Source organism: Ahaetulla prasina, chromosome 1 (assembly GCF_028640845.1).
Source record: "Ahaetulla prasina isolate Xishuangbanna chromosome 1, ASM2864084v1, whole genome shotgun sequence".
NCBI lineage: Eukaryota > Metazoa > Chordata > Lepidosauria > Squamata > Colubridae > Ahaetulla > Ahaetulla prasina.
The window spans coordinates 339,857,812-339,883,883 of NC_080539.1; the positions used below are offsets into that span (position 1 = coordinate 339,857,812).

Here is a 26,072-nt window from a genome sequence, read left to right on the forward strand (position 1 = left end):
GAGATGAAGGACCAAGAACCAATACCATGTTTCCCCGAAAATAAGACCCTGTCTCATATTTTTTTGAACCCTGAAATAAACACTTGGCCTTATTACCATGCGCTCAAAAGCCTGATTGGGCTTATTATCAGGGGATGTCTTGTTTTGGGGGAAACAGGGTAGACCTCAACAGATGTCTTGCTGGATCTTGATGGGAGCATTCACCACTCATCAGTAGGGAGAAGAGAGTGATTAAAAGGGGAAATGAAATTCATTGGTGGGATTATTAATCAATTAATCAATCAAAACATTGGACAGCTCTGGCAAATCAAACTGAAAAAAGAAAACCAAGCATTTTTGCTTTTTTCATGATTTTTAAAGCACCTGAAACAATCCTCTCTGTAATAAGCTTGATGTAGATGTCCCTGGGGGATTGTTTCTTACACTGCTTTCTTTTCTTTTTTAATTCCAATGTTTTCAGCAACAATGCTGCAACTACAAAATTATAGAGGTAGATCAGGGGTGTCACCTCGTGGCGCTGGCCACACCGACCCCTGTTTTAGCAAAGGGGGGGAAATCGTGATAGGTCACATTACGACGTGACACCGCAAGTTTGACGCCCCTGAGGTAGATAGTTTGACCATGAGAATTGGATCAGAACAAAATCTAGGTCAATCCAGATTTCAGGAGCATATAGTATAATAGGAAAAGCAGGGGCAATCCAAAACACTTTGCTACCTATCTCTGAGGATAAGGTGGCAGTCACTTATGCCCTATATCTATTATATAGTATTTAAGGAAGCCAGTCAGACTTTAGTACAGGTAGTCTTCAACTTACAACCACAATTGGGCCAGAATTTCATGGGTAAGCAAGGCGGTTGTTAAGTGAATCACATTCAATTTGATAACCTATTTTGCCACACTTGTTAAGTGAGGCATGCAATGGTTAAGCAAATCCGGTTTCCCTCATTGGCTTGCTTGTTGGAAGCTGATTGGGAAAGTCACAAATGATGATCACGTGATGCAGGGATGATGCACCATCATAAATATGTAGTGGTTGCCAAGCACCCAAAATCTGATCACATGACCATGAGGATGCTGTGATGGTTGTAAATGCGAGGACCAGTTGTGTGTGCATTGGATAGAAAATGCACAAAATAAAACAAATATATATATATATATAATATATTAGAGTTCATACATTCAAGATTGATTACTTTGTAAAGGTTGTAGTCCACATTTCTTAATGGGAGTCTATTTTTAGATCTCTTTACCTAGTAAAACTATCCTGGCTATCACTAAAGGTACTCACAAAGTTCAGTTTCTCTTATCCATTTTCCACTGACTTCCTGAGAGCAACGAAGTAGTTACTATGGTAAATGGGACCCTGTTTGCATAGAGCAAGGAAGAGAACAGATGAAATGAATAGCACATGAATGGATAGCACTGTGGCTGAAAAAACACACAAACCTTTTGAAAGCATTTTGCAATTTTTTTCCCCCTAGAGCAAAAATTAATCCTTCATAACATTATACATTCATTACCTTTGGCAACCTACAAGGAGAGACAATATGATGTAATGAATTTGGGCTTTGGAAGCATTTCTGAAGCTGAGTAAAATCTGCAGGGACTCCCTTACCTTTATTTTACAAATATATATATATATAGAAAACCCTCACTCCATCTATACGAAATTCTGAACTTTATGTTAATGATGACTTTAGGTTTCTGAACTTTTTATCATGGTCAACTGTCTTGAGTTTTTTTGTGAACGTAAAATCTGGGGGCCACTGAACACAGCACAAATGCCAACTTCAATTTTAAAAAAAACCAATAACTTAAAGACGATACACAGAAGCTGGTTTGACATAACACACTCAACTTGAATTTAACATTGACCCATATATTACCATAATAATAACAACAACAACAACAACAGAGTTGGAAGGGATCCTGGAGGCCTTCTAGTCCAACCCCTGCGCAGGCAGGAAACCCTACACCATCTCAAACAGATGGTTATCCAACATTTTCTTAAAAATTTCCAGTGTTGGAGCATTCACAACTTCTGCAGGCAAGTTGTTCCACTTATTAATTGTTCTAACTGTCAGGAAATTTCTCCTTAGTTCTAAGTTGCTTCTTTCCTTGATTAGTTTCCACCCATTGCTTCTTGTTCTACTCAAATAGATTGAGTTCCCAAAGTAGTCTTACTTGTGGGAACATATAGACCCCCCTAAATACATACAGACCCCCCAAATGCAAACTAACCAAGTTTAGCCTTTTTCCCCCTGAAAATGTAGCTGCTAAATCTTCAACTGATCTGGTTGAGTGCACAGTGTAAACCTAGGCAGGCTCTGCTAAAAACAAGGTTAATGGATCTGAGCTGCACAAAAACAGGTGACCACTAATTGGCAGCAAAAAGTTACTTGTCTCCACTCTAACACCCAGCAGCAGTAATACAGATCTGGTATATATTCTACATTCTTAGAACAAATGGTGACCATGGCCAGGATCCCTTTTATAAAGCTTCATATTGTGTGCCAGTTGCACCCATTCCTATCTCATGGAAAACTACTCAGTCATTCAAGCCTTAGTCACCTCTGGTATGAACGATTGCAATATGCTCTACATGGGGCTGTCCTTGAAGAGCATTTGGAAGCTTCAGCTGTGCAAATTCTGTGCTGTGCAGGCAGTTAAAGTCCTCTTGCTTCACAAGCTGCATTAAGAGCCATGGTGGCGGAGTAGTTAGAACACAGAATTGCAGGCTAACTCTGTCCACAGCCAGAAGTTTGATCCCGATCGGCTCAAGGTTGACTTAGCCTTCCATCCTTCCGGGGTCAATAAAATGAAGACCCAGATTGTTGGGAACAATATGCTGACACTGTAAACTGTTTGAAGACTGCTGTAAAGCACTACGGAGCAGTACGTAAGTCAATAAGTGCTATTGCTAATTATTGGTATGTTCCCAGACACAATTCAAGGTGCTGGTGGACATCTTCAAAGCCCTTCATGACTTGAAAGCAGGTTAATAATGGGACTATATCTTCCCACTGGTATCTACCCTTCCTATTGGATCCAGTAGGAGAGACATACTCAAGCAGGACCCAAGACAATCTTTTTTGCTCTGGCACCTGTTTTTTGGTTCTTGCCTCAACCCTACTGGCATTAAAAACCCTACAGATGTTGCTATTACCAGAGCATCTCACAGTTCACAAGTGATTTTACCTTACAGTAAACAGTGGTCCGTTTGGCATTCAGACCCTAATAAACTACACAATTATACAGCTATAGGAGAATAATGAGATGTGACTGAAACTGTATTTGTTTGCTCCTTTTTCATGGTTTAAGGTCTTCTCGTGTTCATCTAGTTCAAGAAATTATAAAAGATACTAGGAGCAATGAAAGCAATTTGCTGTCTAGCCAATTTCTTATCAGAGTAACTTTATTTTTCTTTCCTAAGTAGCAAGTATATGCATCCATGTTTTCACATTTTAGTTCTTCCCCTGCTGCTTTTAAATTATGACCTCAAAAAGAATCCCGTAACTATGTAAGGATGGAGAAAGAAATGTCTTATTCAAGAGAGAAGAGAGGGACAAGAGAAGTGGGTAGAGAAAATACCTTATTCATCCTGGGCATCAGCCAATAGATATTCACTCATTGAACTAGCTCTATTTTATTCTAATTAGCTCTATTTGCTGGAGCTTTTTATGGGCCACATTTTAAGAGCAAAACATCTTACAAAATCTTCTAGACTCTAGATATTAGAACATGAAATTTCTCAAAAGTTTGTATCATAAACAGACTATATTACTGCTTTCATGACCCTGATAAGCTATCAATTGCATGCAGACAGAGGTCACAAGGAAAACTCTATTGGTTTAAAACCAAAGGTCTATCTAGTTACTGCAGATGTAAGCAACACCTGACCCTTGGGTTACACGCAACTTCTCTTTCTGTAGTCCTAGAATTAGAATCCCAGGGTAGTGCCTAGGGACAGCTGTGTGCCCATTAAACATTTTTTTACTGACAATTTTTTTAGGTCATCTAACTTTTTATATTACAAAATATTTTAATGGGAAGCTGGTATACTGAAAAACAGCACCACCTCTAAGGCTGCCTTAAGCTTTCTTGGAAAGTTAAACTAACAGGTTGATGCACCCCAGTATTTTATTTGGAAGTGTGCTTACCTGACCAGAAAAAGGACACAAATAAACAGAAGTGTTACAAATTTTCATGCAGATGAGTTATATAGATGGCAGATAATGTTCTGGCAGAAATATTATCAGCAACCAGAGAATCCACTTGTTCTCAGAAATGGCTGCCTAAATCTAATATGCTTCCCTAACTCAGAAACTGTCCCAGAAGTTCTACCCAACTTTCTGAAACATCAATCTGATGAGTTACAGTAGTGGCCAAAATTGTGGAAACCTTTTGGGAAAAGTGTATTTTTGAGGTTTGATGGCTAATAACACCACTTTTTCTTTTCTTTTCTTTTCTTTTCTTTTTTTTTTTTGTAGTTTCAAGATAATCATATTCCACTGCTGGATTAGCCTGGAAATAGCCCAGACCTTAACCCAGGGGTGAAATTCTTCCGGTTCGGACCGGCTCGCCCGATCCAGTAGCGATGGCGGCTGGTGGTTCGGAGGACCATTAGCAAAAATCCCTGGCCCCGCCCGCTGCCTCTGCTGAGCCACACCATCAGCAGGTTGGGTTTTTTTTACTTTTAAAAGCAGTTTTTCTTCAGCCGAAAACATGCCTTTAAAAGTAAAAAAAAGCCTTTGAGGGTTCTGTGGCTCAGCTGAGATCGGCAGAACCCATTAAAAGTTTTTTTTAACAACCTCTTTGGCCAAAGAGGTTGAAAAAAAATGTTTTAAAAGGCTCCTCTGGCGATCCCAGATGAGTTCCTCATCACCAGAACCTTTAAAAACATGTTTTCTACAAGCTCTTCAGTCGAAGAGCTTGTTAAAACAATTATTTTAAGAGGTTCTGGGCTACTGTGAGAGAACTTCAGCTGAGATCATCAGAGGAGCTTTTAAAATCTTTTTTTCCTCTGGCGATCCCAGATGAGTTTCCTGATCCTCACAGGCTTTTAAAATCATTTTTTAACAGCCCCCACTTACAAAAGCCCCCACCCATGCCCATCCAATGCCCCCTCCTCACTTACCTATAATTACTGCTCCTTTAGGGCTGGCAAGCCATGCTTTACTTCAGCTACTGTAATCAGTTGCATCAGCTAGCAACTGACCATGCCTGCCTAAAATCCATCTCCTCTGAGCAACTCAATCTGCCTGCTTTGCTGGCTGAGGAACTCTGGGAGTTGAAGTCCACAAACTTTAAAGTTACTAAGGTTGGAGACCCCTGATCTAAAAAAATAAATAAATAAAATAATAAAATAAAATATTTGTGCAGCTTTCTGAGATTTGGTGTGTTTCTGTAGTGTTTCACTCTAACTACACAAACACACAAAATCTCACAAAGCTGTATGTGGCATTTTGTGTGTGTGTGAGTCAGTTGTGTTGTGTGTGTGTAAAGTGTGAAAGTGTGAGGTTCCTGCTTGTTGCAGGGGCCATTTTGGGTGAAGTGCAGCTGCTTTTACATTATGAGTGAGTCAGTTGTGTTGTGTTGTGTGTGTGTAAAGTGTGAAAGTTGTTTTTTGGTACCTCTTATTGTTTTGTATACTTTATTATTATTTATTGTTATTGGCCACGCCCACCCAGTCATCTGACCACCAAGCCACGCCCACCAATTAAGCCACATCCACAGAACCGGTAGGGAAAATTTTTAGATTTCACCTCTGCCTTAACCCAACTGAAAATCTATGGAGCCGACTAAAGAAACTTGTTAGTCAGAAGCGACCCATCAATAAAACCCAGTTAATAGAAGCAATCATTCAATCTTGGTTTCACATTATAACAGCTGCAGAACTAAAAGAGTTGGTTCACTCCATGGGAAGACTTAAGGCCGTAATTCATGCTAAAGGTTACCCAACTAAGTATTAACTAATTAATTATCACTGATGTGATAATTTTTGTATATCTCATTTTTCCTATGTGTTTCACATTTCTTCTTTATACTGTAACTGCTATTCTAATAGAAAATCCTTCACAAAAGTTGTTGCATTACATTCTTGATTATCTTTCCACTGATATATAATTTTATGGTACTACTCCAAAAAAAAGTGGTGTTATTAACCACTACTATAAGAGCAGTGAGGGCATAGTGATTTGGATTAGGAAATAAATTTAGCTTACCCTTCTCCCACATCAATAGTGCTTTGGATTACTGTTCTCTTATATAACAACTCTAGTAGAAAAGCAACAATTTGAAGCATGATTGGAGCGTAGAAGTAAAGATAAAGACAAGGATTATCCCCATCCCAGTGATCAGCATAGAAAAAGTAGGGTGCATAAATTAATGGGTCTGGTATGGTATTGCCGTTTTGGATAGCTCTAGATTAATTCTGTGTGACTATTGTCCCTAATCCTAAAGGCTTCCCATCAAATGTGTTAGTGACTCTACCCTTCTTCTCTTGCAGTGTTGAGAAAAGCAGTTGCAAAAATCTCAAATAGGACATGAAACGAAAAATTGGTACTTGTGATCAAGGAGATACTATAGGGCCGTGATGGCAAACCTATGGCACGGGTGCCCAAAGTGGCACGTGAAACCATGTTGCCCGGCATGCGCGATCTTGCCTGTTGGTCTTCCAGGTTTCTGGTGTGCATGCGGGTGCGATGATCAGCTGTCCTTCACACGCGCAGCAGTGCCTAAAACCAGTGTGTGCATGCGCTCCAGCCAGCTGATTGTTGGGTGCACATGCATACCAGAACCCGGAAATTTGGCTTTTCCGCAGTGCAATCCATTCACGAGCATGGCAGTGCCAGAAACCGGCCTGCACATGCACACCAGCCAGCTGATCGTCAGGTGCGCATGTGTGCTAGAACCAGTGGTGGGATTCAGCCAGTTCGCACCACTTCGGGAGAACTGGTTGTTAACTTTCTGAGCAGTTTGGTGAACTGGTTGTTGGAAGAAATCATTAAGGCAGAGAACCGGTTGTTAAATTATTTGAATCCCAACACTGGCTAGAACCCAGAAGTTTGGCTATTCTGGAGCTGAAGAAGCTTCTTGGATGAGAAGCAAAATATCTTCAAAGAAAAACAAAGTCCAGTTGCTTCTTGAAAAAACATATCTGAGACAACTACGACCTGTGACTGATAATCTCCATAGACTCTGCTAGAAATACTTTCATATGGATATAAGGTAGAAATTGCCTTACAGAGTGAGAGTAAACATTCATTTTGCTTAAGCATCCCTTTTTTCTACCAAAAATCAGACTTGTTCTCATGATACTCAAAACAAAATGAGTATTCTGTCCCCCCCCACACACACACCTCAGTCCGAGAGACACGTGAACTGACTCAATTAGCCAGCAATTTAGTCCACGGCAGCTATCAGCAGACCAGCAAACGTCTGCCAAAGTTTTTTTTATCTTCCCTGATGTTACAGGAGCAACCAGGAAGTCAGGAACAAACAACAATCCAGGCCAAATGCTCAGTCAAATAGTTCAGCTCAAATTTTCTCCAGTCAGTTTGCCTTGTCCGTCATGAAGTAGTAGAGCAGCCCCTCCAGCTTTTATACCCTGTGGGGTGTGGCTCTGTGACTCAGCACTCTCTAGGCCTGCCCCACTCCTTCTTTTGTTGTTCCCGCCTCTCTTGTGTACGAAACGTGGGATCTAACCAGGACTGATTGTCCAGCTGGGTCTGGAAGCGTTGCCTGGGCGGGGGGAGATACAGGAGACAGAGGCCTCATCACCTCCTCCACCTGGCCTGCCTCTGGCTCCTGGAGCTGAGCCAGAAAGGCCAGTCCTGCAGAGGGGAGCCTCGACGGCCCTTCCCCCTCACTCTCTGAGTCTCTTTCTGGCAGGGGGCCAGGCCTGGGGGGGGGGGGCTGGAGCCACAACAATGAAATTAAGAATCTGAGCACCTCAAAACCAGAAATATAGACCACTTATAAATTTTATTTATAATCTCTGCTTTATTAACCAATGGTGGGAAGAAATATCCATCTGGTTCAGTTCCAAGCTGGGAGAGACATTGAAAACATGGAGGCTGATTGGAAAGATGGTTTATTGATGAAGCAGAACTACATGTGACTTTGGGCAGCTGACAAAATGGAGTTGAGAATGAGGGGGTTTTATACCTTCTTTGGACTTTGCACTTGAATTTCCTGTTCCTGTGCAAGAATATGTATTCTACTGGCTGTTGTAGGGGTTATGTAGGAGTCATAGCTGAGCTCCTAGGTTTGGTTGAAGTTTGCTGGGGGTCGTGCAACTGAAAGGGTGTGGGGCAATTCCTATTGTGGCTGAGGGTTAATCCTACCTTTGTTCAGACCTTGCTGCAGGGAATTTCAAAATATCCTGTCTTGAATGGATTTCTGCTTGCAATATTTGCTTTGCCTATGAATAGAGCCACCTAGAGACTTGGCTTCTTTCAATAAGCTCTTTATCTCTTAAGTGCTGACATCTGCTGAGGGCTATTAAGAAAGGTGGGGGCTGCTTTCTGTCTCCAAGACCATGTTTCACCACTTCTCCCTTTAGGGTAATATAATATTCTGCCTTTTTTAATATTTCTTAAAATATGTCATTCTTCTAGGACAGGGGTCTGCAAACTTGGCTCTTTTAAGACTTGTGGACTTCAATTCCCAGAGTTAAAGTCCACAAGTCTTAAAAGAGCCAAGTTTGCAGACCCATGTTCTAGGAGAGGGGTGGGTGCTAACTTTCTGTACATTGAAAGACATTCAATGTAATTTGTTGTCCATTAATTTGTTGAATCCTCTAAAATATTAGACTAGTAATACATTTTACAGCATGTCCACTGAACAGATAAAAAAACCTAAAATCCACATCTCAGTATTTATTGCAGAACTCCCACTCTGAGGCCTAGGTGTCTTGGGCTTACAATCTGCAAAGTTGCCAAACTGTCAGCATTTTAGTTTTAGATTTAGCTTTTCCAGGAGCTTTAATTCCAATATATCCGAAGGATTATCAGTCTGGAGAAAGCTCATTTATTGGAACTAAAACCTTGGAAAATAATTTCCTAGAGCCAGAGAAAAATATTTGAGTAACAAACTGTTAAAGCATCCAAAGAATTTGAAAGATATTGTTCCAATCACATGACTCAGGGTTATTATGAAAGTCCTGCATTTCCATTCTGCCCTGCTGGAGCCAATTCAGCAAACCTTTATTCCTCAAAGCCTCACAGATCTCAGCAAAAGGAGATTATGAAGCAGAATATGAAAGAGTTTTCTTCTTATGCAAAGAAAACAATATTTTTAGGAAAAATAAACTGAAAAAACTAAAATGGACAGAGAAGGCTGTCATACTGAGAATAATGCTTTAAGGAGACCACATAACAGAGTTAAAACATCTTGCATATCTTGGGCACTAACTGGAAAATATTCTTCCCAATTTATTTCTTAAAGACTATCTTCCATCTTTTAACTTCACATGATTGTTTTTTCAACTAGACTTTTATCTTTAAAGTAGTTATTGCATCTGTGAATAGCAAAATTCAGTATTCTTGTTTAAAGCACCAATAAGCATTTTCCAGTGACTAGTAAAATGTCAGTCATTGTGATACATAGAGAGGAAGGGCATGCACATTAAAAAGCTCAGGCTGGAGGAAGAATGCAGCACTCATGCTGCAAATCATTGGGATTCTCTCTGGGAAGGCTTGATTATACAGTAACAAGGATAGAAGCAATATTTTAGATTTACAACCACACTATGATCGTATCCTTCCAAACATCCCAGATGAAATCAAGGAAATGCTTAATGTCTTAACCATGTCTGTTTGTCTCTGATACACTTATATACAGAAGCACACACATACTGTTACTGCTGCAGAATCCTTTGTCTGCTATTTCAGTTAATATTCTCTTGAAGAAAATAGGGTTATAAATTTCACTCTATTAAGGCACCCTCCCTCTTTAAGCGTAACTTAAATGCTGACATCAATATTACCTCATCTTTGTCTGTACATAGGGAAACCTCTTTCAGATATTTCCCTTCCATTTCAAAGTCCAACTGTTAAATGCATTGATTTAATTATTGACTGAGATCATCAATCTTTCCAACATAGAAGTGCTTTTCAATTCTGCCAGGCTTATTATCCCTACCCAACAGTACTCCACTGATGTGCAGAATCCAATCCTACAAATGCAGTCATTGAAAAAGCAATCAAGACACAAAAATTGTTATAGTATATAATACATCACATTAACAAATATACATTGGTACATCAATGGCAAGCAGTTCACTCCGCTGAGACCCCAGCATGTGTAGAAATTAACTTTTTCTTCTCCGACAGCCCTCTCCCGCCTCCCACTTAGCCCCAAAGATTTCCATAAGCTCAGCTATAAAAGTAATATGCTCTTAACAACAATATTTTAATCTCAAATTATGAATTGTGCTCACAACTATCTCATAATAGTCCCTTCTTGCATTCCTTGTGCACAGTCACTCACGCCCTCATCACTTCTCGTCTGGACTATTGCAATGCTCTCTACATGGGGCTTCCCTTGAAGAGCACCCGAAGACTCCAGTTAGTTCAGAATGTGGCCGCACGGGTGATAGAGGGAGCGTCTCATTGCTCCCATATAACACCTCTCCTGCGCAGGCTGCACTGGCTTCCGGTGGTCTTTCGGGTGCAATTCAAGGTGTTAGTTACCACCTTCAAAGCGCTCCATGGCATAGGACTGGGTTACTTACGGGACCGCCTGCTGCTACCGGCGACCTCCCATCGACTGGTGCGCTCCCATAGGGAGGTTCTCCTCAGTGTGCCGTCGGCCAGTCAATGTTGGCTGGCGGCGCCCAGGGGGAGGGCCTTCTCTGTGGGGGCACCACAGAGAACCCTCTGGAACAAGTTACCACCAGGTATCCGTCAACTCCCTGATCTTTGGACCTTTCGATGCGAGCTGAAAACATTTTTGTTTCACCGTGCAGGACTGGCCTAGTGGGGTTTTAATAAGGGGTTTTATTGGTTTTAAGCTCTTCAACCAACTCTAAATTTTCCTTTTAAACTGGTCCAAAAAATTGTACTAACTGTCTTTACTTTGGCTGTAAACCGCCCTGAGTCCTTTGGGAGAAGGGCAGTATAGAAATTGAAACAATAAATAAATAAATTAAATAAATAATACTCTGTCAGTACAAACATATTGTTTTAATGGAAAAATACCATTGTAAACATTATAGTGATGAAAAAATAAGGAATTTTCAGTGTGCCTAGCTTCTGAGCAAGTAACATTGACAGAACAACTCTTGAACTAGTCCTACTTCCCAAATATATATGCAGTCCAGAAAAACAGGGGGTGAAACCATGGGTCCATATATATCCACCTGGGGATCTTGTAGGAAAAGCAGAATACACATAGTTAATATAAATTTTTTAAAACTGGCATTACATTCTACAATGGTTTTATTTTTACACAATCTTTTACAAAAAGCTAGTGCCTCAAATAATTGTCTATTTTTCAGATAACTGGCAAGATAGAATTGGCCAGCAGACTTATTTCTTATAGATTGAATGTTCTAGTACAGTGATGGCTAACCTTTTCTGGACTGAGTGCCCAAAGTGTGTGTGTGTGAATGAGTGTGCAAGTGGCCAAACCCTCAAAATGCAATGCATGCGCAGTACCCGTGCATGCATCTCACCCTGCATGTGTGCGCACCCCCGCGCCCTGCATGTGTGCGTGACACCCCTGCACGCCCCCTGCGCATGAGCACATGGCACCCACATGCACAGCAGAGACCTGAAGACCAGCTGGCTGGCAAGCGGTACATGCACATGCGCAGCGGACCTGAATTAGGGTGACCGCTCACATGCCATCAGAGGGTACTACGTGCCACCTCTGGCCCACATGCCATGGGTTCACCATCACAGTTCTAATATAAGCAATATAAACATAAAATAAACATTTTAGAAGAAGTCTTTTTTCGTTAATAGCAGTTTATTAGTTAATGAAAGCTGTCTGTTTATGTCACAACATTGTTAAATCCTATTTCATTTTTTCATGCATCATTCAAATCAGAGTAGAATTCTCTGGCACCATACAGGTCTGTTGTAATTCATTAAACAGAAGAGTTGCATTAGGAAGTGAAAGACTAAATGCTATGCTCTGGCAGCTCTCTAAGCAAACCGGTTTTTCTATGTTTCTCCTAGGAATAGATATATTATTGATACAATACTGATCTTATTTTTGGAAGGCAGTTAAGAAATTGTTTCAAGACTCCATCTAGTCACATATTTTGCCACATTTTAACTATATATAAAGTCCCCTGTTAAGTATTTTTAATTGAATGTTTCAACCTCTCCTTTTTCAAACAGCATCATATACATATTTGATTAACTACAGTTAACTGTCTTCAAAAACTTGCTGCTTAGCAGACTGAAAGAAGAAACCTATCTAGGGCAGTAGCCATCAACGCCTTATCAGTCAGCTGCATTGAAAGAGAAAACACATATTTGTTCTTTAGCAATCACAAAGGCTGGTTCAGCTTTTTCACCAGTCCTGTTTCATGTGACATTGAGAATGGCCACATCAGTAGTATTTTTCTTTTTGTCCTCAAGACAAAAACGAACATGCTTCTATTGTAATAATGTCTTTTTATATTTTCTCCATTCTTCCACAAAAAACTGCCTGAGATCAATAATTCTTTGTCTCAAATATTTGGGTTCAGGGACAAGAAACACCTGATTTAGCCCAGAAAATTTGTTGGTTTTATATATATATTAAGGTTGTCCCAAAAGCATTGTGGTGTCTGAAACATTTATTTCACACAAAACTGCCTACCACTACTGCAGGATTTTTTCTTCTTTTCTTTTTCCTTCATAGGCCAAGATTAAAACAATTCAGAGCAATTCAGAATCTACCAGAAGAATCTGGCTTAATCATATTCTATAGTTAAATCAAGTTAAAATACAATTTGGAACACATTCAAAACAAACTTGTGCTTATGCAAAAGTGAGCACAAATGCTATATCAGGAACCAATCATCAATAAACAGTGGGAATAATTTAGCTGTTCAAATTACTTTACTTGATTGCATGATTTATCATATAAACCACAATGGCTGAGGGCCCACGACAGCATAAACTCAAACTAAGGAAATAACATTATGACAGCCTTAATCCCTGAAGGTATCGATTCTTAAAAACTTAGTTCTTCTCCTCAGCAGAAACAAAAAGACTTAAAAAAATTCAGGCAGTATTAATCAGTTTTTCAATACCAGTATATGCTTATCAACTTTGTGAATTGTTTTCTTCAATAATAACAGTTATCACGGTGGTTCCGTCCCAGGCGCCTGATGGACCCGGAGAGGTTCCTGACGGAGCTTGGGCCATTTCCTGAGGATCTTGCCCATGGCACGGCTGAAGAACTAGTCGCGGCTTGGGAACGAGCCGCGGCTGGGGCTTTAGACCGTGTCGTGCCTTTGCGGCCTCTGACCCGGCGTAGGTCTCATCCAGCTCCTTGGTTCTCTGAGGAGCTGAGGGAGATGAAACGCCGGAGAAGACGCCTAGAGAGTGTCTGGAGATCCAGCCGTTCGGAGGCTGATCGGACACTAGTTAGGTCTTTTAGTAGGACCTACCTGGTGGCACTGAGGGAAGCGAGACGTTCCTTCATCTCCTCCCTCATTGCGTCGGCAGATAACCGCCCGGCCGCCCTGTTTCGGGTGACCCACTCCCTCCTTCAACAGGGGGCGTGGGATGACCCGTTACAAGGGCGAGCCGAGGAGTTTAACGGTTATCTATACGATAAAATCGCTTAGCTTCGGGATGGTCTGGATCAAAATTGCGTGGATCCAAGTGAGATGTTAGAGACCCGTCTTGTCGAGACTGTTTGGGATGGATTTGATCCTGTGGCTCCCGAGGACATGGACAGGTTGCTGGGGAGGTTGAACGCCACCACATGTTTACTGGATCCGTGCCCCTCCTGGTTGGTGCTGGCCACACAAGAGGTGACACGAGGCTGGCTCCGGGAGATTATAAATGCTTCCTTGTTGGAGGGGGTCGTCCCCGCCGCCTTGAAAGAGGCGGTGGTGAGACCCCTCCTCAAGAAGCCCTCCCTGGATCCGGCTGTTTTAGGTAATTATCATCCAGTCTCCAACCTTCGCTTTACGGCGAAGGTTGTAGAGAGTGTGGTGGCATGTCAATTACCCCAGTACCTGGATGAATCTGTCTATCTAGAACGTTCCAGTCCAGCTTCCGGCCCGGTTATAGCACGGAGACGGCTTTGGTCGCGTTGGTGGATGATCTCTGGAGGGCCAGGGATAGGGGTTTTTCCTCTGCCCTGGTCCTATTAGACCTCTCAGCGGCTTTTGATACCATCGACCATGGTATCCTGCTGCGCCGGTTGGAGGGATTGGGAGTGGGAGGCACCGTTTATCGGTGGTTCTCCTCCTATCTCTCCGACCGGTCGCAGACGGTGTTGACAGGGGGGCAGAGGTCGTCCCCGAGGTGCCTCACTTGTGGGGTGCCGCAGGGGTCGATTCTCTCACCCCTTCTGTTCAACATCTATATGAAGCCGCTGGGTGAGATCATCAGTGGCTTTGGGGTGAGATATCATCTGTACGCTGATGATACTCAGTTGTACTTCTCCACCCCGGGCCACCCCAATGAAGCTATTGACGTGCTGTCCCGGTGCCTGGAAGCCGTACGGGTCTGGATGGGGAGAAACAGGCTCAAACTCAATCCCTTCAAGACGGAGTGGCTGTGGATGCCGGCACCTCGGTACAGTCAGCTGCAGCCGCAGCTGGCTGTTGGGGGCGAGTTATTGGCCCCGATGGAAAGGGTCCGCAACTTGGGCGTCCTCCTGGATGGACGGCTGTCTTTCGAAGATCATTTGACGGCCGTCTCCAGGAGAGCTTTTTACCAGGTTTGCCTGGTTCGCCAGTTGCGCCCCTTTCTAGACCGGGGTGCCCTATGCACGGTCACTCATGTGCTCGTTACATCTCGCTTGGATTATTGCAATGCTCTCTACATGGGGCTCCCCTTGAAGAGCATCCGGAGGCTTCAGTTGGTTCAGAATGCAGCTGCGCGGATAATAGAGGGAGCCCCTCGTGGCGCCCACGTGACACCTCTCCTGCGCAGACTGCACTGGCTATCTGTGGCCTCTCGGGTGCGCTTCAAGGTTTTGGTGACCATCTTCAAAGCGCTCCATGGCATAGGGCCGGGTTACTTACGGGACCGCCTGCTGCCACCAACTACCTCCCACCGACCCGTACGCTCTCACAGGGAGGGACTCCTCAGGGTGCCGTCCGCCAGGCAATGCCGACTGGCGACACCCAGGGGAAGGGCCTTCTCTGTGGGAGCTCCCACCCTCTGGAACGAGCTCCCCCCAGGATTACGTCAACTTCCCGACCTCCGAACCTTCCGCCGCGAGCTTAAGACACATCTATTTATTCGTGCAGGGCTGGCCTAGGGTTTGATTTTTATAAATTTAATTTTAATGGGGTTTTGTATTTTAACTATAGTTTTAAATTTGGCCTAATGGAATAAGTTTTTTAAATGTGGTTTTAACATGTATTTATATTATATTTATGTTTTATAAGGCTGTAAACCGCCCTGAGTCCTTCGGGAGATAGGGCGGTATAAAAGTTTGAATAAGTAAATAAAAATAAATAAAAAAATCACTATCTTTTCTCTATTTCATTTTCCTCTGATTTCATTATTTATAAATCCCTCTCTAATAGATGTATATTAGGTCAATATTTCATGCACTTAATGAAATGGGATAAAGCCTATAAATGTTATTTTATGCTATGTCTTGTTCAAAATCCTTTGTTTACATTAGAACTGTTTTATAAATATTGAAAGGGAGTACAGTATTGCAATGAAATAGTGTTGCCATTATGTAGCAACATTTTTTTTTATAAGTATGAGTATGTAATAACTATTTGCATGCTGAATGTTTTGAGTATTAATATAAACTGCCTTGAGTTTTTCCAATTTTGCTAAAATTTCAGAAATTATCCATGGGAAATATCCATGGGGTATTTTTCAATATCAAGAAATATCACCTTCAGAAAGGCCCATTTTAATTAGAAGCAATAAAAATACAGGAAAACACATCAGGTTAAAATGACAATTTTACTAACAACTAAAATAATTTTTAAGTGGTAGGTAGCCTTTGAAAATTCAACATAAGTTTCCTTGAACAATGAGTTAACATATTATTAGTGCATATTACAAATAGAACCATAAGACAAAAACATACTCTTATTTTTATGAATAAGTAACACAATTCTCGATGTCAGATACAAGCCACAGGGAAAAATTGTATTTTGTATTGTTTTATGTTATTCCACACTGGGAAAAAAAATCCCTATTTTTGAGGCCAGTCACAAATTTTGGATTTTGGAGTGTGTGTGTGGTGGGTAGACTTGGGAGGGGCATTTTAAAATTATTAGCAAAGGCTAATAGAAGCAAATAGAGAGCTCTTTTCTTGGCTTAGCTCTATATTAGCAACAGAGATAATAGTATAATGGTAAAGAAATGGGGGAGTCGCAATAGAAAACATCTGATGATAAATAGGTAAGCTATTTTCATTCACTCTGGAAAAGTGGATTTTAATTCTCAAATGTATCTAGAAAGCGGGCTCAAAAATTCAGTTCTCTAATCAATTTGTCCTTAATTATTTTCCCTGTGCTTTCAGACTGCTTGTTCTTCCACAGCATTTCACCAAATGCAATGGAAGTACATACCCAGCAATTGCATCATTACACTGATTCTTTAAAGGGCCCTGCCACAATTTATTTCAATGTTTAAAAGTCTATACATGCAATATATGTCTACTTGATAATAAAAGCCTGTTTTAAGGCTGTTTTCGTCTGAAAACACTTTAGATGACTGGGGTCAGATCAAGGTTATGATGGCCTAGACTCCTAGAGGCTAAGGACCTATATATCCCATCCTGGATACCCAAACAAAATCTCTAAAGTATTTCATGTACAGGAATGCTAAATACTTTTAACTATGCACCTTAATAGAAATAAATCTTTCGTATTTTCCTGCATATCGAAGATTAATACGAAAAGCTAAACTACTGTCCAAATCAACCTTTGCAGCACGTAACTTTGGAAACACATAAGAATGGGTGACAAGCCAACTTTTGTATTTTTTAATCCAGTGGCTTCTTAACTCAATCACAATATTCTACACTGGAAAACGTGCCCCCCAAATACTGCAGTACTTTACTCAGATGAGCACTCAAGGCAACCAGCCCCTTCCTAAAAGAATGTAATGATTAAAGCATTGAACGAGATATAGTAAATATATTTAATTTCTGCCTAAAAAAGAAAAAGCAACCGTCCTTTAATGCAACAGTAGCATTCAGTAGTACAGAAGACGAGACGTTATTCCGAGAATAAAATGCATTTCTTTACATGCCGTCTCTGCACCCGAACGTGTAAAGAAGCCTCCCCCTCCCCCCCAACAGAGAACACTGACTCATTCTTCCCCTTCGGCATAACTCTCGCGACATTCTAGCTCGCGTTGTTAAACGTGATGTCCTTTTGGGCGCTGGTGTTTCTTCGATCGGCGGAGCCGACAGGGTGGGAAGAAAGAAAGCGAACATAAGGAGAGGTCGCCTAACATCATGACTGACAAGCACCTGAAACCAATGAAAAAGAAGAACGGCGCACGATGAGCCAATACGACGAAGAGGGAGGTGTGGACTCTCCGGCGGCTGATTGATCCCAGCCTTCGCGACGGTGTTGTTCAGTCGGCGCGAGAACATTCTAGAGGTAGGTACTTGGCGGCCATTACAGCTGTGCCCCTCCCCCTCTCCTTTTAAAAAAACCCAGCCTAATGCTGCCGCTATGGCAGATTTGAGCTCGGTTTGAATTTAGGTGCGGGCGCTCCGCCGCCCGACTAACAATGCTGCCTCAGCTGATGGTTTTTCCCTTCCGGCAGAGTAACCGGCAAGGCTGATCCCGCTGATCCCGCCCGCCTCAGGACGCTTGGACCCCCCCTCCCCTCTCCTGGCGGTTGCGGCGTCCGCCTCCTCCGCATCTGTATCTCTTTAGAAAAAGCGCCCGGGTGCTCGGTGACACCCTCAGCTCCGCCATCGTTCTCCTCGTACTAATTCGGCTTCGTCACAGCCCGGGGCGAGCAGCGTTGGGTTTATGTCTGTATTGGACGAAAACGGTAAGTAAAAAAAAAGGGGAACGAGTGGGAGAGGTTAGCATATGGAGGGGGGGGGGAGAGTGGGGAACGGCTTCTTTTTGCTGGTGGGGCTGCGTGACGGAGGGCGGGATGGTGAGGAAGACGGGCGGCGGCCTGAAAGAGCGCTTGCGGGGGTCGTTCGCATACACAAACGCCTCATTTGTGTAAGTGGAAGGTGTTAGTACTGGCCCGTAATGCCTGGTCCCGAATAACTTCTTGTCGGACAGAAGGGCAGAATGGCGTGGTCGAGTCTGTTGGGGACGGGCGGACAAGACACCGCGACCGCTCCCTTCTCGAAATTGCCCTCAGAGGGGTCGTTACAAAAACGGAGCTCGTTCTCGAAAAGGAGTTTGGGGGGGGGGTGCGCGTAAGAAGGACTCGTAGTCCGGACTTCGGCCTTGGACCGCATTGCCCTAAACAGGATGGGGGCATGGGCCGTGTAGCCCAACGCCTCTAGAAAAGAAGCCTGCAAATATGGAGGTGGCGTCTCCTTCCCTTAACCGCCGTTGGCGGTCACTTCCCCCTCCCCCCGCTTCGCCTTCTTGAACGAACGCGCGGCTCCACAAGATGGCGGCCGCCAGGTCTTCCGCGCCTCAGTCCTCGTGATGAGGGAGGGGGGGTTGGAGAGAGGCGGGCGGAGTGCGCGCTCTGTGGCGCAGTTCCTAAACCCGCAGTGTGCGAAGGGGGAGGGCAGCGGGCGGCTCCGCTCGGGCGCTTTCGAGGGTTCGGGAAAAGGGGCGGCGAGGCAAGGCGAGGAGGGCTGAGCGGCGACTGCGCTGCCGCCACTTTGTATTTAGAGCTGACTCAGTGCTTAATTGCTGCATTTCTGAGTCATTCCGACGCTGGGTTGAAGAGAGGGAGGAGTTGAAAGAAAAAAAAATGTGGGTTTATGCGCGTTAGCTGCTTCGGGGTTTTATCTCAAGATAAAATAATACGAGTTCCTTTCTCCTCTCTCTCTCCCCCCCCCCCTTTTTAGGATTTTTTTTCCTTACCGCTTCATTTGTATTTCATAACTATTATAGGCACGTGTCTAGATCACGTGGAGAGAAAGAAATTTGGTGGTTTTTAATTTCATGTGCTTAAGTAAAAGAAAAGCCTTGATTTGTTTTAAATTCTTTAAACAGCGATTAGGTTTATTATGAGGCATAGTGTAATTAGGTCACTGGGATACTTTTTAGAATATTTTGCTCGTTTTTAAGAATTAAAGAACTCCACAGTTCCCTCTATTTCTTAATAGAGGATACCACTGGAGTAACTATTGGCTGAAAAACTAATATATGTCTCCTACCAAAATTAAGAACTGGTTAACAAATAATAACCAATAAAACTTAAATAAAAACACTTCCTCATTGCTGGTCATAGAACAATATAATGTAATAAGCTATAACTGTTACTAAGTCCAGAAACAATCTACATCATAACTGATTTTACACACCAAGTTTGTAGTGCTCTGATGAAATCATTCATATTACTTTTTGCTACAGGTTTTATGTTGAGTATTGTGTAAAAATTATAGACCAGTTATGATGCTTGAATTCAAACAAAACAAATGCGGGCATGTGTGTAAAGTATAAAAGCTTTCTATATTAATATTGCAGAGCTGTTGCGCAGCCATTGGTACCTGTATTGGGGAAATATAGCATACAAGCAAGAACCTCACAGCCTCAGTGGCGAAAATTTTTTCATGTCAGAGACCGAGAACTCTTGCAGTCGTTTATGTCATCACGTCTTCTCCAGACAGAAGATACCAAAAAGTTGCAATCAAAGATCTCTCCATCTTATTGATAAAGCTACTAATAAGCCAAAATGTCTGTCAACGTCAACCGCAGTGTTTCAGATCAGTTCTATCGCTACAAAATGCCCCGTTTGATTGCCAAGGTAGATATTTCACTATTATTTAAATGTGGGTTAAAATTGCCAGTTAATGGTATGATATCATATATACTTGAGTTTTCTTTTCAGGTTGAGGGCAAAGGAAATGGGATAAAGACAGTTATCGTCAATATGGTTGACGTTGCAAAGGCGCTTAATCGGCCTCCTACGTGTAAGTTCTATAATTTTCCATTGAGCTCCATTTTATTAGAACATCTTTAAAGTATCTTTTTTAGAAAATGTAATAGTACTATAGTGTGTGTGTGTGTGTGTGTACACACACCATTTTCATCCCCCTCTCAGTTTCAATTGCCTCATGGAAGTGTGAGATAACTATCAATAACAGTGCTATTGTCACTTATGTCAGCCTAAATACACAGTTTTGTCTTCTGCCTCATGGTGTCAGCAGTTTTTAAAGCAGAAAGGAAAAGAGCTGACATGAATAGCTTTTATAGTAATGATAGCTATTGTGCATAGTACTCTGAAGCAATGCATAATTGTTTTGAGGCATTCCGTATTAACTAAGGAATGTTGATTCAGTATAGAAGCAGTTGATGTGAATTCTAAAGGTAGTCTTAAAATTGTAGTAAGATAATGAAATAATTATTGCTTTTTTCATGAGCAGATGGAGGAAGAAATAGGAAGAACTACTACTGGAAAACCCAGTATAGTAGTTTGGAGTTGATTGGTGCTAAATGAATAAAATGAAATAAATTTGCAGAGAGTTAGTTGGAAGTGAGTGGGAAGGGAGTTGATAGAAAACTTCATGGCTAATTTTTCTTCTTTCTTGAAAGATCCCACCAAATTTTTTGGTTGTGAGCTGGGAGCGCAGACCCAGTTTGATGTTAAGAATGACCGTTACATTGTCAATGGATCTCATGAGGCGAATAAGCTACAAGACATGTTGGATGGGTTCATTAAAAAATTTGTTCTCTGTCCTGAGTGTGAAAATCCTGAAACTGATCTGGTAGGTGATGCTTCTAGAAAGCTAAGAATTTATAAAGAAAATTATATGTAAAAAATTTTTAATCTGCAATCCAGTTTCAGCAATCTCACTGAAACAGTTTTGTATTTGGTCAACCCTGAGGTTTTCCGTAGGTGGCCTACCAATGCCATACCAACTTCTTTCAAGAAAGGCAGGAGATACTTGTCTTGGAATACTTTGGTACTTAATGAACAAACAGTATTTGTGACAATATAAGGAAGACTAATTATATACTAAATTACTTGTGAGTGAATTTGAGAAGGCTTTGTGGTAGTAAGTTAAATGCTAAGCTCCCAAAGTAGGTAATTTGAGCCATTTTAACATTGCAGTAATTTAAAATGGAGATTTCCAAGCTGCTTTATAACAAAGTAAAACTATTAAAACAAGCTAGTCCATAATTTTCTACACAAGCCAGTTAGAGCATATATTGCTTGCTTTCCACTATTTCATTTTCTTTAGAAAAGGGTTTTAAAATTGAATGGGTAGCATATATAGATATAAATGAAATAATTGATAAGTGAAACTATTGCTCTCTCTGGCAGCATGTCAACCCTAAGAAACAAACTATTGGTAACTCTTGCAAAGCCTGTGGCTATCGAGGCATGCTTGACACAAACCATAAACTCTGCACGTTCATCCTTAAAAACCCACCTGGTGAGTGTTTGTTCTTGATTTTGATATTTTCCTAGAAAGGATCATTTATTTCCTACTTAATTGAGGGAGAAAACTGGAGGAAGTTTTCTATGTGTTGGAACTGGTCTGGAAAACAGCGCTGGGCAAGCAACACTCTGTGGTAGATAAATTAGATGTCTATCTCAATTTAAGCTTGCAATACTAAACATAGCCTGACCTATTCCAGTGGTCTTTAAAAATGAGGCCATCTGTTATACAGACTGTAACAATATATTAATGGTGTTCTCTATAAGCAAACATATTCTGGAGTGTATTTGGATATATTCATTTTCAACTTTGTAGTATTAGCATTGAAAGTACCAGTGACTGAGCAAATACAGGTAGTACTTGAACTTGACAGTTCATTTAATGATTGTTCAAAGTTACAATGGCAGTGAAATGTGATCCTTTTGTTACCTTCCGACAGGCAAAATTGATGAGAAAGCCAGATTCGTTTAATAACCATGTTACTCAACAGCTGTGACAAGAAAGGATGTAAAATGGGGCAAAACTCAATGTCTCACTTAGCAACAAATTTTAAAAAAACAACCTTAAATTAGAATGTCCATAACAGGTTGTTTGCTCGATTAATTGAGCTAGAAATAAACTTCTGTGGGATTTCTACATCTTTAGAAAGTCTAATATTTACTTTTTGTTACTTGTTAGTCATATCCCCACTTACCTTACCTGCAGGAGTCTGCCACAGTCTTGTAATGCCTGTATTATAGAAGATAAAATTGTTCTTAGAAAAACATTTCTGTCTAAAGGGTGATAAATTACATGTGGAAAAGTTATTTGTTACATATTCAGACTGAACCAAAAGTTGAATGTATAGGCTTTGTTATTGGACAACTATGCTTCTCTAGTTCAAAAATTTGTATATAAGCAGAGTGATTTAAGATTATCCAAGTACACTGAAATACGTTGACATGATGGACAGCTAAAGCGGAGTTTGTAAGTTAAAAATCTTTGGGTGTATGTCTGTTAAAAAATGTTCTTGTTAATGTTTACAGAGAGCAGTGAGTCTGGTACAGGCAAGAAAGAGAAAGAAAAGAAGAATAGAAAAGGCAAGGATAAAGAGAATGGTTGTGTGTCTAATACCGAGACACCACCACCACAGTCAGCACCACCAGAAGAACTTAGTCCTCCAAATGTAGTGGTAAGTAGATCTGGCCACAACACAATGAGCAACAAATGTATGGTTTCATTGTAAACATTATGGTTTCTTGAAGATGAGTGTGGACATTTGGTGACCTTTTTCTGGTAATTAAAGGGGGGGTCCCTCAATTTTCAGGGGAATAACTAGATAACGGGGGTTATTTTTTCCAGGAAAACGCAATATCAAAGTAGTTAAATCGTGTATATTTTTTTAAACTATGAAAATGGTTACCTTGTAAATTTTAGGAAGAGGAAGATGATGACTGGGGTGAAGATACCACTGAAGAAGCCCAAAGGCGTAGAATGGATGAAATCACTGATCGTGCAAAAGTACTCACATTGACTGATGATCTAGAAAGGACTATTGAACAGAGAGTCAATTTACTGTTTGACTTTGTTAAGGTATTTCAGATAAATGGCGTGTTTTCCTCATTTCAAAAACTTTTTAAAGTTGAAATAAGATTATTTCACTAGTTGAAATTATTGAAATTATCTTAACTGTTGAAAATATGTGTCTTTTAAAACAAAACGTCTTTTCTGATCCAGAAAAAGAAAGAAGAAGGTGTCATAGAGTCTTCCGACAAAGATATTGTGGCAGAAGCAGAAAGATTAGATGTTAAAGCTATGGGCCCTCTGGTGTTGACTGAAGTCCTCTTTGATGAAAAAATAAGAGAACAGATAAAGAAATACAGGCGCCATTTCTTGCGTGTAAGTTTTTTTGTGGATCAGAAACATTCTCCTGAGGTGATAGGGCTTTTTGCTTCCTGTCCCAATCTGATTCACTACAGAATGTATAAAATTCTGTAAATTTGCTTCATTTCCGGGATAAAAACACATAACAAAAAAGGGGACTTTGTGATTATTTTTTTATTGGTGGCCTTGGCATTTACTGTATTGGCCATTGAAGGTGAATTAAATTTTAGCTTCTTGTGTGTGCAGTTTAATAATACAACAGCATATATTGTGTGTCGTATCTCTTGAAAATTCAGTTTGTAGACTGAGCCAAGTCTAAAGATACAAGTCTGCATTTACCTGGCTTTATTTGTGAAATTTCTGTTACTGGTAGCTTATATGATTAGGCAACTGGGCATCTTCATGCTAATTTACACCGATTTCCTAATATGTTCTGGTTCACGTTTTAGTTCTGCCACAACAACAAGAAGGCCCAACGGTATCTTCTTCATGGCTTCGAGTGCGTAGTGGCTATGCATCAACCACAGCTGATTTCTAAAATTCCACATATCCTGAAGGAAATGTATGATGCAGATCTTCTGGAAGAAGAAGTCATATTGAGCTGGGCAGAAAAGGTCAGTTTTTACAAATCAAGACAACTCTTGCAAACTAAACTATACAATCCCTAGTATTTGAAAAATGACTTGCATTGCAGGATTTGTGCTTGGTAGTACTTCATTGTTGATTCTGAAAAGAAAAAACTACACTCTAAATCACAGGTGTCAAACTTGCGAGCGACGTCACATTGCCATCACATGACATTTTGCAACGTTTTTTCTCTTCAAGCTGGGGTGTGTGTGACCTGCACATGACACATCCAGCCCATGGGCCGCCAGTTTGACACCCCTGCTCTAAATGAAATTTTCACTGGGGGAAGGGCAAACACAAAATACATTTTTGTGGCATTGATTATTTTTCTAAATGTTGGGGATCTGGAAAAGTTTTTGAGTGAAGTAGGATACCTAGAGCTTGAAGTAGTTGTTCTTTGGAATAGCTGTTTTTCATTCAAGGTAAGATTTTATGGATAGAATGTTCTAACCTTGGGACTAAATACTACTTGGGTTTAAAATACCATACTTATAAACAAATCTGCATAAATTGTTTCAAACTTTCTTTTGGTGTTTTAGGCCTCAAAGAAATATGTTTCTAAAGAGCTTGCCAAAGAAATTCGTGTCAAAGCAGAGCCATTCATTAAATGGCTGAAAGAAGCTGAAGAGGAATCATCTGGCAATGAGGAAGAAGATGATGAAGATGAAAACATTGAGGTGAGCTTTAAATAAACGTTCTTTACCCACATGTATTGGAAGCTCTGATTTGAAAATGCATGTTAGGTTGAAAGGTTAAAAGGTGCTTTGCTGCTCATTTTATAATAATAATAAAAAAAACAAATGTGTAACAGTATTACTGTGACTAAACTTGTCTATTCTTGCAGGTGGTATATTCCAAGACAGCCAGTGTACCTAAAGTTGAAACAGTGAAGACTGCAATCAACAAGGAAGATGACATTGATATTGATGCTATTTAAAATGAATCAAGCTAGTTTCCAACTTCTCTGCATCTCTTGCCAGAAGTGCAACCTTTATGCACAAGCTATAATAGCTATAAACATCGTGCTATACTTCTTGAACTCAAATGTATGTTACCATGACTGGTATTTGTAACTAAGCTTAACAGATGAGAGGAATTAATACACCAGCAGACTGATCCAAGTTTGCTGTCTGGCATGTTTCTTTTAAACTTGTATTGGACATAAATACTTGGAGCACATTTATACAGTTGTGAAAATAAAGGATTTGGTTTTGGAATCTTCAGTCCTGACACATCTTAGTGTTTTTTTCTAATCTAATGTGGGCAGTAATTAAAAATTTGATTGTGTTTGTGAGGCCATTTCATTCCCATCCAAGCATCTTCCGTTTTCTCACTTTGTATACTCATGGAGATGGAAGTAAACTGGGAATATTAATATAAAGCCTGTCTTAAGATATTCAGTAGCCTGGCAAAAATTACTATGTAGTTAGTATGTAATCCATATAAAATAACTATGAAATCATGAGAAATATCTGATTCAAAGGAAAGGCTGGGAATTTTGTGGCAAACTTGTGTTAAATTTATAATTGATGTTTCCCTGCTACTGAAATTTAAATGCCTTTTTAAAAACTGCATACAAAGCATGCAGAACTGAGTTTCTTACCACAATTGTGACTGTACTCTGCACTTTGGAAATGATTTGGGTGTGTTGCCACAGACTGAGCCAATCATGAGGATTGAATTCTTCTAAAAGGCTTATTGGGTAGTGCAGGAAAAATTGGAATGCCGACCTAGTCACTAGAGGTTTGTTTAAATTGGTAGCACTTTAATATAGAAAGGTATTGATAAGTGGTGGTGAGGGAAATTAAAGGTGATCAATATTCCGGTCATGCTAGAGGCATTTAAGAAAAAAATATAGATGTGTTTCTTGT

The 26,072-nt window shown here is 40.8% G+C and overlaps 1 protein-coding gene and 1 non-coding gene across 2 annotated transcripts; both read left to right on the plus strand.

The window, feature by feature from the left end:
- The first annotated feature begins 17,559 nt into the window (after window positions 1–17,559).
- On the plus strand, window positions 17,560–25,424 carry EIF5 (eukaryotic translation initiation factor 5). Its single transcript, XM_058162772.1, has 12 exons — window positions 17,560–17,773; window positions 17,943–18,176; window positions 19,793–20,072; window positions 20,157–20,238; window positions 20,861–21,033; window positions 21,594–21,705; window positions 22,737–22,882; window positions 23,128–23,283; window positions 23,428–23,589; window positions 24,024–24,188; window positions 24,741–24,878; window positions 25,046–25,424. The coding sequence occupies exons 3-12, from the start codon at window positions 20,001–20,003 to the stop codon at window positions 25,136–25,138; spliced, it is 1,299 nt and encodes a 432-aa protein (XP_058018755.1). The 5' UTR covers window positions 17,560–17,773; window positions 17,943–18,176; window positions 19,793–20,000; the 3' UTR covers window positions 25,139–25,424.
- LOC131189390 (small nucleolar RNA SNORA28) lies at window positions 21,830–21,954 on the plus strand. The gene has a single exon (XR_009153004.1). It is a non-coding gene; the product is annotated as a small nucleolar RNA SNORA28 (small nucleolar RNA).
- Window positions 25,425–26,072: the final 648 nt, after the last annotated feature.